A 14,203-nucleotide genomic window follows, 5' to 3' on the forward strand; every position below is an offset into this window, starting at 1 on the left:
GTCCAATTAAGAACATTTGTACAGTTTGTGGCAGTTCTCACAAAGACTTGCTCAAGACACCTGTAGTGCTAGCTGTTGCAGCAGTTTATTTTCAGAGTTGTTGTGAACAGATTTACTTCTGAAATACTCTGTAGTAATTTCTGATTCAGTGTTTTTGATGTTATCTTAAAATTATACTGAATTCACCAAGCCTCGGTGTACTGTCATATCACCACTTGCATCAGTAAAAAGAAAATACTTACCTCTTCATCCAACACGAACAATGTGTGCATACAATTTTGTACAAGCTTGTTTTGTACAAGATAGCCCAGCAGTGTACATGGCACTGAAGATTGTATTCATACAAAATGTGTGACAAGAGTGGGTTCCCACCTGTACGAGGTTGATCACTGAAGAAAAAATAACCCACTAGTACAATCTGAACATTTATTACACAGCAAAATCAACATTGAGTGGCGTTGCTGTGTACAAAATGCACTTAGGCGTTTTTCTCAATAAAATAGGGGCGCAAGTAATACGGGTGTCACACGGCGCACTTTTGATCACACAATCAAGCGCGATCCGGATCAAATTTCTTGGTCGTGATTGGCTCTTGCACGCAAGCTGCACGAGGGAGCCAATTGCAGTTGAGAATTTCGCTTCCGATCGGGCTTGATCGTGATTGAATGTGGTTGTGCGACACCGGTATAATGCTCACAAACCTATTAAACTGAGCCCATTGCAAAATGCTATGCCTCTGCACAAAATTCAAGTGGAAATTGGCCTGCGGTTTATTTGGGAAGAATTACATACACCTAGCGCTCCTATATAGGCAAAACTCGCTATATATGTGAGCGAGACCCATCTCGCTCACATCATGCATAGGAAAGTTATTTGAAAACGTCAGTCCTGGCTAGGCTTCAGCCGTACCTAGAAGAGCAAGCCTTATTGCCGTAAACAATGTTCGGTTTTCGGCCGGGGCTATCCACTCAAGACGTACTACTGGAAGTTAAGGAAGAGATAATTGACCATATCAGCACTCAACAAAGCAAAGCCATCCTTGCGTTAGACCTGAAAGGCGCGTTTGATAACGTAGCTCATGACCTCATACTCACCAATCTAGCGGCAACAAAGTGTGGCCGACGACTATACAATTACGTCCGGGCGTTTCTTAAAGATCGCACTGCGACTATAGGAATAGGAAATATACGTTCGAACCCCATCCCTCTTGCGGGAAAAGGCACGCCACAAGGGTCAGTGCTTTCCCCTGTGCTATTTAACATAGCTATGAGCAGACTACCTGCACTACTAGATGCCATACCGGGAATTAGGCATGCTCTTTATGCTGATGATATCACCATCTGGGCCACCAGTGGCTCAGATGGTGAAATACAGGATGCACTACAAGCAGCAGCGGATGTCACCCAGAAATATGCACGAGCAGGGGGACTTACGTGCGCAGCTCAAAAGTCAGAACTGCTTATAGTAAAAAAAACTCCAAAGGAAACATCACCTACCGCCTGACATCACGGTGACTATCGAGGGTGAACCTGTAAATAAGGTTAACAAATTACTGCTTACTAGGACTCCACGTTCAAGCCAATGCGAAAGCGACATATACCCCGACGCTACTGATGAAACAGATTAATCGGGTAGTGTACATCATCCGGCGGGTCACGAACCGCCGCCACGGCCTAAAGGAATCCGACGTCATATGCATCATACACGCTTTAATCGTAAGCCGCATTACCTATCACGCACCTTACCACCAACTCGCCCAAAAACAAACAAACCAGCTAGACACCCTCATACGAACAATGGTGAAAATGGTGACAGGCCTTCCTATCTACACCTCAACAGCCAGACTATTACAGCTTGGTTTGCATAACACCATGGCCGAATTAATCAAAGCCCAGAAAGTCAGTCAGATTGAACGACTGAAACGTACATCGACAGGAAGGCACATACTCAGACAATTACGTTACCCAACATCAAAGTTTGCCCCACGAGAGCCCCTGTCAATCGCACCAAACATCAAAGAAAACATTACAGTGGCCCCCATACCTCAGAATATGCACCCCGAACACCATAAAGGCAGGCGCGCTGCACGTGCAATGGCACTGCACCAAACATAAAGCAACGACCTCGACACCTTCTATACAGACGCCGCGTGCTGCCCCGATATTACAGCCAAAGTGGTAGCGGTGGCCGACTGGAGGGGCGAAGTAGTATTATCAGCCATAATACTCACTGACAACTGCACGGAAGTGGAAGAATGTGCTATAGCCCTCGCCATCAGCGCTCAACCCCCAGATGAGATCATATATATTCTTACAGATTCCCAGCAAGCATGTCAAAACTACGCACAAGGACGGATTTCACCGATCGCTCATAAAATGCTACACAAGAAGCAAAATATTCCACTAGTTCACCTAGTCTGGACACCTGGGCATGTGTCTCTCCCTGGCAATGAGCGTGTTCATGCGACAGCCCGAGGCCTAACCCTCCAGGCACCGGCGGAAGGCCAGTCCAACCCAGACAAGGTGGAAACGATACCGCTTACATACACGCATATACTACAACACCACAGGCTATCCGGTAGAACATTCCCTCCACGACACGTGAAGCTAAACTGTGTAGATGCAACCGCTTGGCGCCAGCTCCAAACTAATATGTTCCCCAGCCTTGCTCTCCGCCACACTTTTTACCCTAGCCAGTACCCCGACAAATGTCCTTTCTGTGGTGGACACCGAAACCTCTACCATTCCACGTGGAATGCTCCAAACCACCCGGCCTAACTAGAATACCCAACGCCTCCCCATCCCAGTGAGAAGCCGCTCTTTCCAGCACAGCCTTCGATGACCAGCAATACCTGATCGACTGGGCCAGCCGGATAGCAGCAGCAAATGGGGCCCTGGACTGAGGGCTCCACCCTCTGGGACTTCGTTACAAAACACCAAATAAAGTTTTCTACTACTACTACTACTACATAGTGCGACATATACAGCGTGTCCCAGCTAACCTTAGCCAAGGTTAAAAATATGCTGAAGCATTTTAGGAGGACACGGCCAAATGCATGTAGTCGGTTATTGTGTGGAGCAAGCTGGAAGGCTGTACATTTATGAGCTCGAGGTGCGGGGAATGTTTCTTATATCTCGTCATTTCAAGAACATATATGTATGCCGACTTCTGGACAAAGGGCAAAAATTTTCTTAGGTGCCGAACACATGCGACAGGTCGCTTCCAGTGGAAGTCGCACTATTTTTGTATTCTGCTTAATTGCACTAATTATTCAAGAATAGTTAACCAACTTGACAAATATGAACTTTAGTGAAAAAATTCTAATGAGAAAGTTGCGAGCCTTCTCTGAAACATCTAATTCAACAGCTTCTAACTTCCGACTTATTACGTAATCATTTTTTCTGTGTCCTAAAGAAAGTCCGCTAAATATGCAAAAAAAAAAAAAAAAAAACACATGCAACATGCTCGATTGTGTGCACCGTGATTGCAGTGCTCTCAGACGTGCCTGCCAGCACATGAATGAACAGTGCATTTGGCCTGGTGCGATGCCACTTAAAAAGTGAGAGGGGAGCGCTGCTGTGAACTGCTGTTACAGATCAAATCACATCACTTGCATAAATTGAGTGGCCGATGCCTGCGTCGCTGCCCTGTCACTTTTTAAGCAGCAGAATAAATGCACTATTCTTTCCTATGTGGCCCCGTTTGAGAGCACTCCAATCACTCAACGGGCATGTCAAGTGCTTTTTTTTTTTTCATATTTAGCGGGCTTTCTTCAAGATGTAGAACTTATTATGTAACAAGTAGCGAGTTCAAAGCTGCAAATGAAATGTTTCTGAGAGCACTCTCAAACTTTCTCATGGGAAATTATGTCCCAAAATTAGTACTCGCGAAGTTGGTAAATTGACATTGACTAATTATGCAATTAAGAACCAAAAATATAGTGCGACTTGCTGCATGCAATAGTCAACAATATGCATTTGGTCGCATCCTCCTAGAAGGCTTCGGTATATTTTTAAACTTTGGCTAAAATTAGCTGGGGCACCCTGTATATTTATAAACACGTACACACACACACACACACACACACACATAAATGCCTCGTTGCAAATTTCCTAGTGAAAGAATATTTTGTGCTACCCTTGAATAATTTCAGACATAACAATTAAGTACATACTAAAAGTTATAAATCAGGATAAAATTTTATTGACCTGGTCAGCTATTTTCATCAAGGCAGTAAGGCATTACTTTATCAAATCTTCTATCCTCTCACACTCCCCCCATTAATCTCTAGCTATATGTTATGTGTGCCACCTTCAAAGAAGTGCGTCGCAAGACACTGACATTTCGATAAAGTTCAAGAATAAACTTTGCAAGAATTTAGCTACAAATTATTCTGCAGTTGTGCTGTAGTAAAAGCCTAAATTTGATGCGCAAATTACGCAAATTTAGTCAAACAGCTTGTTAAAGCAGCACAGGGTTCACGTCGACTAGTCGGTGACAAGCAGTGTGCTACCAAAGCTACGCATGCTCAGACAAAAAAAAAAAAGAAAAAGACAGATTGCACCGTCTGAAAAAGAAATCTTTATTACATGTCTCCAACATGGCAGACAGCAACTGGGTGCATAAAAAACAAACAAAAAGAAAAACAGCTTTCAATCAGTTTACTAAGCAGCTACTGACACGATGAAATACAAGAGAAAAAAGAACAGTTGCAACAGAATTCCGGCAATGAAGCACTGTCAGTCTCCATACTATACAAGTTAGCACAGCCATACATTCATGAAACAAAGACCCATGGAATGAAAAATGTCCTTGCACACGACACATGCAACTCTGTAGTCCCCACCTGCACAGACCGGCACACAGACAGTTAAAGTATGTAAGGGTAAAAAAAAAAAGGAATGATGCCTTCTCTGTCCCTTGCTTCAGATGATGTCCATTCAAGATGATCTGCAAAAAAAAAAAGTAGAAATGTGAAGCTTATGCAACATTTGAATTAAGGTAAAGTTTGAGCTCACTGATGACAACTACTGCCTTTTCAGGAAGCAATCATGTAGCCTCTGTAAGCCATGTAGTGTTTCCAGTCGTAGCATCGTTATCACCGCTAGCGTGGTGTAATAAAATCCGCTCGAGTGCAGTCAACGAGACTCTCATTCTAACAGTATAATGAATAATGGTCATGTGTGACAGCTGTCAAAACCAATGCAGTGAGGTAAATTTAGGTGGTGCTTGCTAGAAATGAGGCAAATACTGATAAAAGGCACAGGTTTAACATTACCCCCTTGTAGCTGATAGTCGAGGTTTCACTACACAGTGACTGCGGATTACTAAATCAAAATGGAATAAATAATCTAGTGAAAAAAGCTGCATTCTGACATTGTGTCCAGCCGCTGTCAGCTGCGATTGTATGCAATACGAAGCTCTATGCACAAATTTTCCTATATGCTCAAGTTAAAGTAATGAAGTATTTTGTTGATTCAGTAGAAAAATATAGCAAGTACTGATGAATCACATGGAGTCTGCAATCAAGCTTTTGCAAAATAGCATATAAACATAAAAGTATTTCAAACCTTTTTTTTTTTTTTTTGCTTCTGGAATAACAGTTTATAATTTTTAGTCAACTTTCTTTATCGCTGTATCGGTTAATTTGACTTGCTTGTATTTCAAATGTGTTCAATAGTACTAGAAGACATCAGGTGGCGCTGGCACGGCAGTTGGTTTGATGCCCATTCATTGTGAAACACTTTGCACCAAATATTTACAACAAATTTTGGCGATTCGACCTCGTCAGGGTCAAATCCGTGGCGTTTTTTCCCCCCCTCCACATTTCCCCAAATTTAGGGAAGTCAGCTGTGCTTGGCGTTTAGCCTGACAGTAATATGAGCCAGGAATAGCCCAGCACTTTCTATCAAATAGCTGTGAAAGATTTGTTACACGGTTTCTGGGTTCTCAGTGCTTGTGTAACTGATATTCCCATCTTTATCATCAGAACAGTGCAGAGTCTGCGAGAGTGCAGTGCACAAGGTGAATACAGTAGAACCCCGCTGATACGTTCCTTGTTCATACATTTTTTCGACTAGTATAACGTCTCTAAAGCCCGGTCCGTCCTGAGAAAAAGCTCTAGACACTTGTGTATCAGAATCCTTTTTGATACTACGTCGTTCCCGTAACATTCCTGCGTAATATGTTGCGACTTTGGTGCATAATTACAAAAAAATATAAATTGTACCGTCTATAACGTAAAAAATCTAAAAGAGAATTGTCAGCTGGCCGCGCTAGACACTCGATATCTGAGCACTTTTGACTGCCACCAACGTGCACTTTTGGTGCACCACGGTCCTAGTGGAAATTTCTGGAATATTGGACACCTTACAATGCGCTGCTTAATCTGTCCAATCTGGCCACTGAAGCGAGAAAAGAACAGCTATATTTTGGTTTTAGCATGTTGTCAACCATACCGTCGGCTCCTCCTTGAAACCGAAACTAGCGAAGCCTAATTAGTCCAATAGTCACCGAACCGAACAAACCCAAACTGTTAGCCGCTAAGTGTTGAAGGCGGCATTTGCTATTTGTCCAGTGGCTTCTGCAAGCCCAGCGTTTTTTATTTGCGTGTTAAATCGTGACACGATCCCGGGTGACTTCTTCAAGCAGTTTCAAGTGGTGCCAACTCCACCCTCAATGTTAGCACTGACGAGCGCGGTGATTGCATAAGGGAAGCACCGGATAATGACTGTTGCAAGAAGTCCGCGATCATTCAGCTATCACAACTCGGTTGATTTCGGTTATGTTGCCAGGCGATGAAGATTCGGTGTATGCATTGACTGTACTTTCATCTATCTGCAGCGACAACGTAACAATTGTCGAAATATGAACTGACCTGGTCACAGGCAAGCGTATGTGCGTGCAGCAATGCGTTGACAAACTTGGGCCATATTCTCGAACGATCACTTTCGAAGATACTATTATCAGTTTTGTACCCCTGGACGGGCGACAGCGAACCTGGCACTGTGATAAGACAGCATGCTTAGCACTGTGCCGAAAGCCTTCGCACGTAGATGCTGATGCTAGTCCCGGGAAATCTTGCGAAAGATAAGGTATCCATGAAAGTGACAATCCAAGAATACGACACACGTTTTTCGGCCAATTTTGGAATATGTCACTCATTCTCTGCTGAATCCGATATTTTGGACCTTTAGGCAGTCTCCATCGAGTCTGCATGATCAGTCGGCGACTGTAAATCCTTTTAGAGGCTGAACCTGCACATAGTGTCCTTGTTTTATTATTTAACAGCATGTTCGCGCAATGTGTTTCCCGGGCACTACATTTTTTCCTCACAGTCTCATGGAAAACATTAGAGGGGTTCCACTGTACATGCGACTGAACTTGCTACTTTGACTCTACGCTCTGAGTAAACGTTCCTGTTATGTTCTTTGCCTATTCCCTCTGTTGTCATTGTCACCCACATCTGAATTCTTTTGCTGTTCCTCTTCTCTGCACCAGTGCAGAGTAGCTGGCTAGAGGAATGTACTTCAGGCATACCTCCTTCCAACCCTCTAGGTACTAATTGCACAGGAGCGTAACAGCTACCTCGCTGTGTAGAACTCTACAAGCACCAGCACATATTTAGTCATGACAGAGTGTGGGGTTTCACCTTGCTTTACTTCTTCTGCGTGAGCCGTGTGAGCATGCCGTGGCCCGATATGAAGGTCACTGTACCCAGCCCGGCCAAGTACTTAAGTGTTGTGAACATGTTCAGCCGTAGCCAGAAGCAGCCAAACAGGCCGAAGATGGCTGTGGAATAAGAAGACAGTGACATCAACAGCGTTGTCAAAAAACAAAAAAAAAGGGCAATACAGTTCCAGTGACCAGCAATCAGACTGATGATTATGTTGGTAGCATGTTTGTAGTATGAGCGCCGATTAACAAAGGAAGGAAGGAAAGAGAAAAGCAGAAGGCAGGGAGGTTAACCAGAATAACGTCCGGTCGGCTACCCTACACCGGGGGAACGGGAAAGGGGAACACAAAGATGACAGGGGGAGAGAACAGGGAAGGAAAGAAGGAAATTAGCGGTGAATTAGCTGACGCGTGTGGAATTGTACTAATAGTCACAGAATCAAGAAACCCAGAATTGGCATGGTACTAGGTACTATAACAGCTGTGCCTGTTTCTAGTCCACTGCGGGCAACATAATGGCTAGGAAAATATAACGATTCTATTCCAATTGTTTTCTTTTTCCCAGTTCACCAGTGGTCCAAATAGCGTTTTGCCTGGGTTTATCACCAGAAGCGGCCGGTCGCAAGTGGTGGATGAGAAGAAAAAAATAGAATCGAGTGAAAGCAGTCACTACATTATACAGGCCATTGCTTTCAGGACAGAATGAACACTTCATTTTGTTATAGACTTACAGTAATAAGTTCTCCAATGCCACCTGTGGTCAAGTCTTTTCTTTTTGGGCTCAACACACAAAGGTGCATTACAGGGTGGTCAGGTGAAGCTAGGCCAACAAAGGAGATAACTACAGTGAAATCTTGTTGATACAATCTTCACGAGAACCAGAAAATAAAATGTATCATCCGAAAATCGTATTATCCAAAGCAAGCGCCAAGAAGTATGAAAATAGGTGTACTCGGTGACAAGCTCAATAGCAAAGGTTTCTGTGGCGTCAAGTGATACTGCTGTGCATAACACAATATGCAGAGCAGCATCACTTCACGCCACACGAACCACAGCCAACGCAATTTTATTCAGCGACGTTGAAATAGCTTGTTAGTTTGCGCTGAAATTTCTTCTTCTGAATACCCATAAAAAAAGTGCTGGTAATATAAAAAAAAGAAGCTGCCGTTTCCTCACTGAATTGAGCAGCAGCGCACCGCCAGTTTGTGTGGCACCCTGCTGTAGGAGCGTTTTACCACTGCCGGCATGCCATGTGCGTTTTTCCTTCAGTGTGGCTGGTTAACATGTTTGTGGGTCGTTTGAATTTTATTTAAGCTAGTACACTGGAACATAAAGCTACATGTTTTAGAAATACCAGTAAAAGCCCACTTATGCAATCATATTATCCAATTTCAGGTGAAAACGCAATCACAGTAACTGTACAAAAATACATTGCTCCTATGGGACGCTGGAAAAGAAGTACCTCAAAAAAAAAAAAAAAAAAAAAAAACGCCTAGATACGTGGCATGGAAGGTCCATAAACAACTCACAACACATGAAAATTTCATCAATGGAATTCACTGAAAAACACAACTTGTTTCAATTAAAGTAGTTGGTGTTCTGTACCTAAAATATGCACAGTTATTTCGAAAGAGGAAACATTTCAGGGACTAAAAGTCAAACTCTTCAGCTAAACAATAGGCATCACTGTGGTGGTCAAATTGGTTATTGTTGATTAGCACTTAGCTTTATTCTAAACAGCAATGCCGATAGCTTTCAGGCTGCTCTTCATATTTCTGACAGCTGATACACTTGAATGAGCATTCTGTCTAAAGCCATCAGGAGGAGCACAAATGTTTCCAAAGGCTCAAATATACCATATTTCCACGCACATAGCAGTTGTTCATGCAGTTGCTTCCCTTTCTCCGAGGTATGTACCGTAGTATTTGCACGATTCTAACGCACACTTTTTTTAATAAAAGATGCATTGAAATTTGCATGCATGTTACAATCTTGTAACTAATTCTACTCCAAAATAAAAAACAAAACAGATCCTTATCAAAAAAAAAAAAAAGAAGCTCTATGCAAGGTAGCTAGCTAACCTGCCATCGAACAGGTCGTGTGAAGAAAGCGACGCTCGGCGATATCACAAGTTGGGTCCAAGGTGCGTGGAATGCCCTCCCTAGACTCCCTAGACCATGGGTTCTCAAAGTGGGTTCCGTGGAACCTACGAGTTCCGCAGGCCCCTGCTCGGGGTTCCGCGAGCCACTGATAAATTTTCCCTGGTCCCGCTCTCGACAAGTGTCTAAAACCGCGAACATGAGGTGCGCTTGATCCAAAGAACCTCCATTACCCATGCCCGAGTGTCAAAAAGCACATCACAGTGCGTAACAGCAACGCGCGAACTGCGCAATAAATACGCAAGCAGCTTGTAGCCACCCAACCTCTGAGAACGGGCAACGCGCCTAAGCTTTCGCACTTGAATCTCGGAGGCCGTAACTTACCACCATGCGCCTTTCTCCTATCTGTAGATAGGGTAGGTGCCGATAGCGTGCGCACTGACCTATACGTTGGAGGAAAAATTAAAAAAAAAAATGCGGAGCACCGCAAATGCGCGCCGCAGAAGAGCAAGAACGGCGTAGCATCCAACCGAAACGAAGCGGCGCAGTCCGCATCGCCGTGGTCCTCAGCGGCAATCGTACACGGCACGTGACTGACAGCAATGCCGAAGCACTTAGTGTGAGCCTAATTGCGCCTAATTGTAGCCTAATTGTGCCTTTAAAGCCTTTATTCTTGCGTTTATCGCCGCGCGTAACACCGCGTTGGCGGCTAGCCGCGTGCCTCCGTAAGTGCGTAGTCGCTATCTCTGATCGCGTCGATAACCACCGCAGTTTCGTCTGCAGCGGTTGCGGCAAATAGTAGTTTTGTTTTCACTCGATGCGCGCGTCGGCTGCGTGCCTTCACAACTGCGTAGTCGCCTCCCATGTCAGCGTCCGCAGTTTCGTCCGCACTTCTTGCAGCGAAAGGTAGTTTCGTTTTCACTCGATGCGTCTGTCAGCCACCTGCCTTCTGAACCGTGAAGTGGCCGTCCATGATCGCGTCGATAGCAGCCGCGGTTTCGTCCACACTTCTTGCAGCGAACGGTAGTTTCGTTTTGACTTGGTGCGTGCATCAGCCACCTGCCTTCTGAACCGCAAGGTCGCCGTCCATGATCGTGTCGATATATAGCGGCCGCGGTTTCGTCGACAGCGGTTGCGGCAAGCAGTAGTTTCGCTTTTACTCAGTGCAAAGCTGTCGAAGATAAAAAGCACCGGCTACATCGCGATCAACGGACAATTTGTTGGCGAGCAGCTGAGTGGCGAAAAAATAATCGGGATGTGCGCCCGTTGGAGCAAAGCGCGTCTCAGATGAAAACGCGCACCGCGAAGGATGTCGCGAGGCCTTCGCCGCTGCTAGCGCTAATCAGTCATGAGATGAAGAGAATTTCAGCTTCCGCACTGGTCTTCTGCTAAATAGAAACAAGATTTGACGATTCATTGAGTAAATAAAAGCGTGTTGACGTAGTGCAGCATTTGTTTGTTTTCTTGATACCCTCGATAATTCGGTTAAATCGGGGGGGGGGGGGGGGGGGGGGTTCCTTGGCACTTTATGGAGCGTAGCAGGGTTCCCTGGGATGAACGTACCTGAGAACCCCTGCCCTAGACGATGGTTGCGTGAGCCTCCAGAAGTGTGTTAAATGAAACTGAAGATGACTTTCTGTGGTCGGTAGACAGCGAAAAGGAGGTGTTGTCGGACTCCGATAGTATCCAGCCACCAAGATTCAGCTATGCGCATGTCTGTGTGCCTTTGTACGTTCCATAAAATTGTTTCAACGCGGTATGCGTCGACTCAGGTTTTGTTACTTGATGTGCGCGGTAGAATTGATACCAAGTTATTTTTTTGACATTTGGGCGGTGATATTACTGTGCGTTACAATCGGTGCCGTGGTAGAATTGTGCAAATACGGTAACTCCGCACGGGTCAGTCAGTGGTAAGAAAGTCATGCATGTGAAAATACGGTACTACATCAAGTTATCATTTCATAAGCAGAACAAAAATCAAAGTTGTGCACCTACTGGTGCGAATTGAAACTAGCCTATACTCGCAGACAACTTTCTATGGCATTGAAAAGTGCAAAGCTTCTGCACCTGTGTTATTGCACCAGGTAGTCTGGCAGCATTTGACAGCACCTTTGGTTTCTTGGAACAGATACCGTATCAGCATAGCTTCCACGTACGTTTCACATTTGCCTAAACCCAAAACAGAAGAGCAGGAAAATAAATCAAATTTAGCACTCAGTGGTGTATCTTGTCTTATTTTGTTGTTCTAAATAAGGTGTTTCAGTTTCCTTGCACCCACCTTAAATCAACGTGGATGGATTAGAATGTGAGACCTTTTTCTGCAGTGCTCTCACTTGTATGCACGTTGTCCGCTGTAGCTTTCCCTTCATTGCCACAGAAAGTTGTCCGCGAGTATAACAGCAGGCTACGAAAGCTGTATGCTCTATGTTGTCTCAATAGCACGCTCACCTGCTAAGCCCAGGTGGAACACGATGGTGCTCAGACTGAAGGGGAAGTTGGACAAGTTCACTCCAATTCGTACCCACTGTGAGAGGGAAGAGAGGAACATAAAACACGTAGGTACACATGCAGACATGCACTGCACATTGTGGCATCGATTACAAGCACACCTTGACAGCAAAAGAATTGGGCTTTCCACACTGAACATTTGCCCATTCAGTCACGGTGCTCACATTTGTGGAGGCAAAATCCTTTTACCAATTCTGTGCAGTAGTGCAGGGAAAGGTTCCAAGGAAACTCAGCTGCGGGTCAATTGATCCCTCCCTCCGCTTACCCAATTTTACTCCAGTTCATTTCAAACTGCAGAGTATTGCTACACACGACCACTTTAAGTAATGTTCGACACGCTCAGAATTACTCGGTAATTATGAGGACTCACTAGAAAATGCAGTAAGGATGTTCCCGCCACCTTTGCTTTCTTTCAAGAGTGTCCGCAGCGCCTTGGAATAAAATTATGTGACTTTCACGCATTTAGTTACAGTGCATTGCAATTCGTGAAGGAAGGAAGTTAATGGGTCTTTAGGGCGGCCCTCATGAAGTGAATAATTGGCGTCGAAGCAATGAGCTTCATTCGATGGCAGTTGCTCAACACCCGGCGTTAGTGATCCAGCTGTGTGCTGCTAATCTGGCTTCCCGAATATTTTCTCTCGGCGGACATTGCCACCTGAAGTGGCCAACGCACGACGGTGACGCAAGCCTGTTGGGAGGTGCCACTTTTGGTCGATGTGCCTCGTGGGATAAATGGCTGCTTCCTAGGCTTCGTTACTGCGGTGCCATGTTTCTGCCAACACAGGCAGCCCCTACGTTTGATGCGGTACGATTTCGCACTAAATTATTACATATGTGAAATTGTGCAGTTTATTTTTTCTGGTAACATTTTTGCAACATTTCTTAAGCTGCAACATTTCTTAGTGTTATACTTGCAAAAAAAAAAAAAAGTGACAGTCCTGCCCTATGCCTAGCTTCTCAGTGACAATCACCCCTAGATTGTTGGGGATATTTACATGAGGATCTTGCCAGATCTTTCGATGAGCAAACTTGGTCAAAAAAAAAAAGTATGCTCCATGAGTGCTGGGCTTATTTGATTCCCATGTTTTTCACAGAACAAGTGCAAGAATTACGAAGTACTTAGAACAGGCCAGTGTTAGCTACAAGTGCACAACACACATTTTTTCAAGAATTATTTCTATCACAGAGGACACCACAGAGGACACCACAGAGGCATGGGTCCCTCCCTAAGTACACCCAACATTGCTATATACTCCAGACAGAAAAGTTGACAGGCTTTATCACTGCAACCAGCTGCTTGGCATGGACGCTCGGAGTATCTTTTTAGAAAGTGGACCTCCTCCATACCAGCACAATCAGCAGCAGCAGGGGAGCCAGGACCAGGCCGCAAAATGCATTGGAGAGGAACGCTGGCGGACGCTTCTCCTGCTCCCTGAACAGATGCTGCATGGAAACAAGAGGAAAGAAAATGATGAAACCTCCCAAGCTTATATTCTAAAAATTATTCAGATCCCATGCACTGTGGGAATCGATGTAAGTGAAGCTTTCTGTGCTGTTTGCTTTGACTGGCGATAATTAGCAGTGATGTTGATGGCGAGTGTTTAATTTATTCAACGTTTAGTCCAATACGTGAGTGGTGAAGTTGATGTTAAAACGTTACCTTGCGTGCACCATTGCTGTTTGCCTGCATTGTCTGCCGTTTGTCACCACCTTATGTAGCAGATATTAGAGATCAATGTTTTTGTGACGCACTAGCCAGCATTGTTAATTGATTGACTGACTGACTCATGGGGGTTTGACATCCCAAAGCAACACTGAGGCTACGAGAGGCACCGTAGTGAATAGGGCTTTGGATTACCTTTGACCACCTGGGGTTCTTTAACGTTCACCAAATTCAAGTGTACAAAATACAGCCATGGCAG

The 14,203-nt window shown here is 44.6% G+C and overlaps 1 protein-coding gene across 2 annotated transcripts in view; it reads right to left on the reverse strand.

The window, feature by feature from the left end:
- Positions 1-4,568: 4,568 nt before the first annotated feature.
- Positions 4,569-14,203, reverse strand: part of LOC119450520 (dolichyl-diphosphooligosaccharide--protein glycosyltransferase subunit 2) — a 35,891-nt gene continuing 26,256 nt past the window's right edge. For both annotated transcript variants that reach the window (XM_037714005.2, XM_049665931.1), the window contains exons 15-18: positions 13,629-13,724; positions 12,222-12,297; positions 7,652-7,791; positions 4,569-4,950 (exon numbers count right to left, since the gene is read on the reverse strand). In XM_037714005.2, the coding sequence (XP_037569933.1) occupies positions 7,658-7,791; positions 12,222-12,297; positions 13,629-13,724 (306 nt within the window). In that variant the 3' untranslated portion in view covers positions 4,569-4,950; positions 7,652-7,657. The remainder of the gene's footprint in view (positions 4,951-7,651; positions 7,792-12,221; positions 12,298-13,628; positions 13,725-14,203) is intronic.

This window comes from Dermacentor silvarum, chromosome 4, assembly GCF_013339745.2.
Source record: "Dermacentor silvarum isolate Dsil-2018 chromosome 4, BIME_Dsil_1.4, whole genome shotgun sequence".
In the NCBI taxonomy this organism is placed as follows: Eukaryota; Metazoa; Arthropoda; class Arachnida; order Ixodida; family Ixodidae; genus Dermacentor; species Dermacentor silvarum.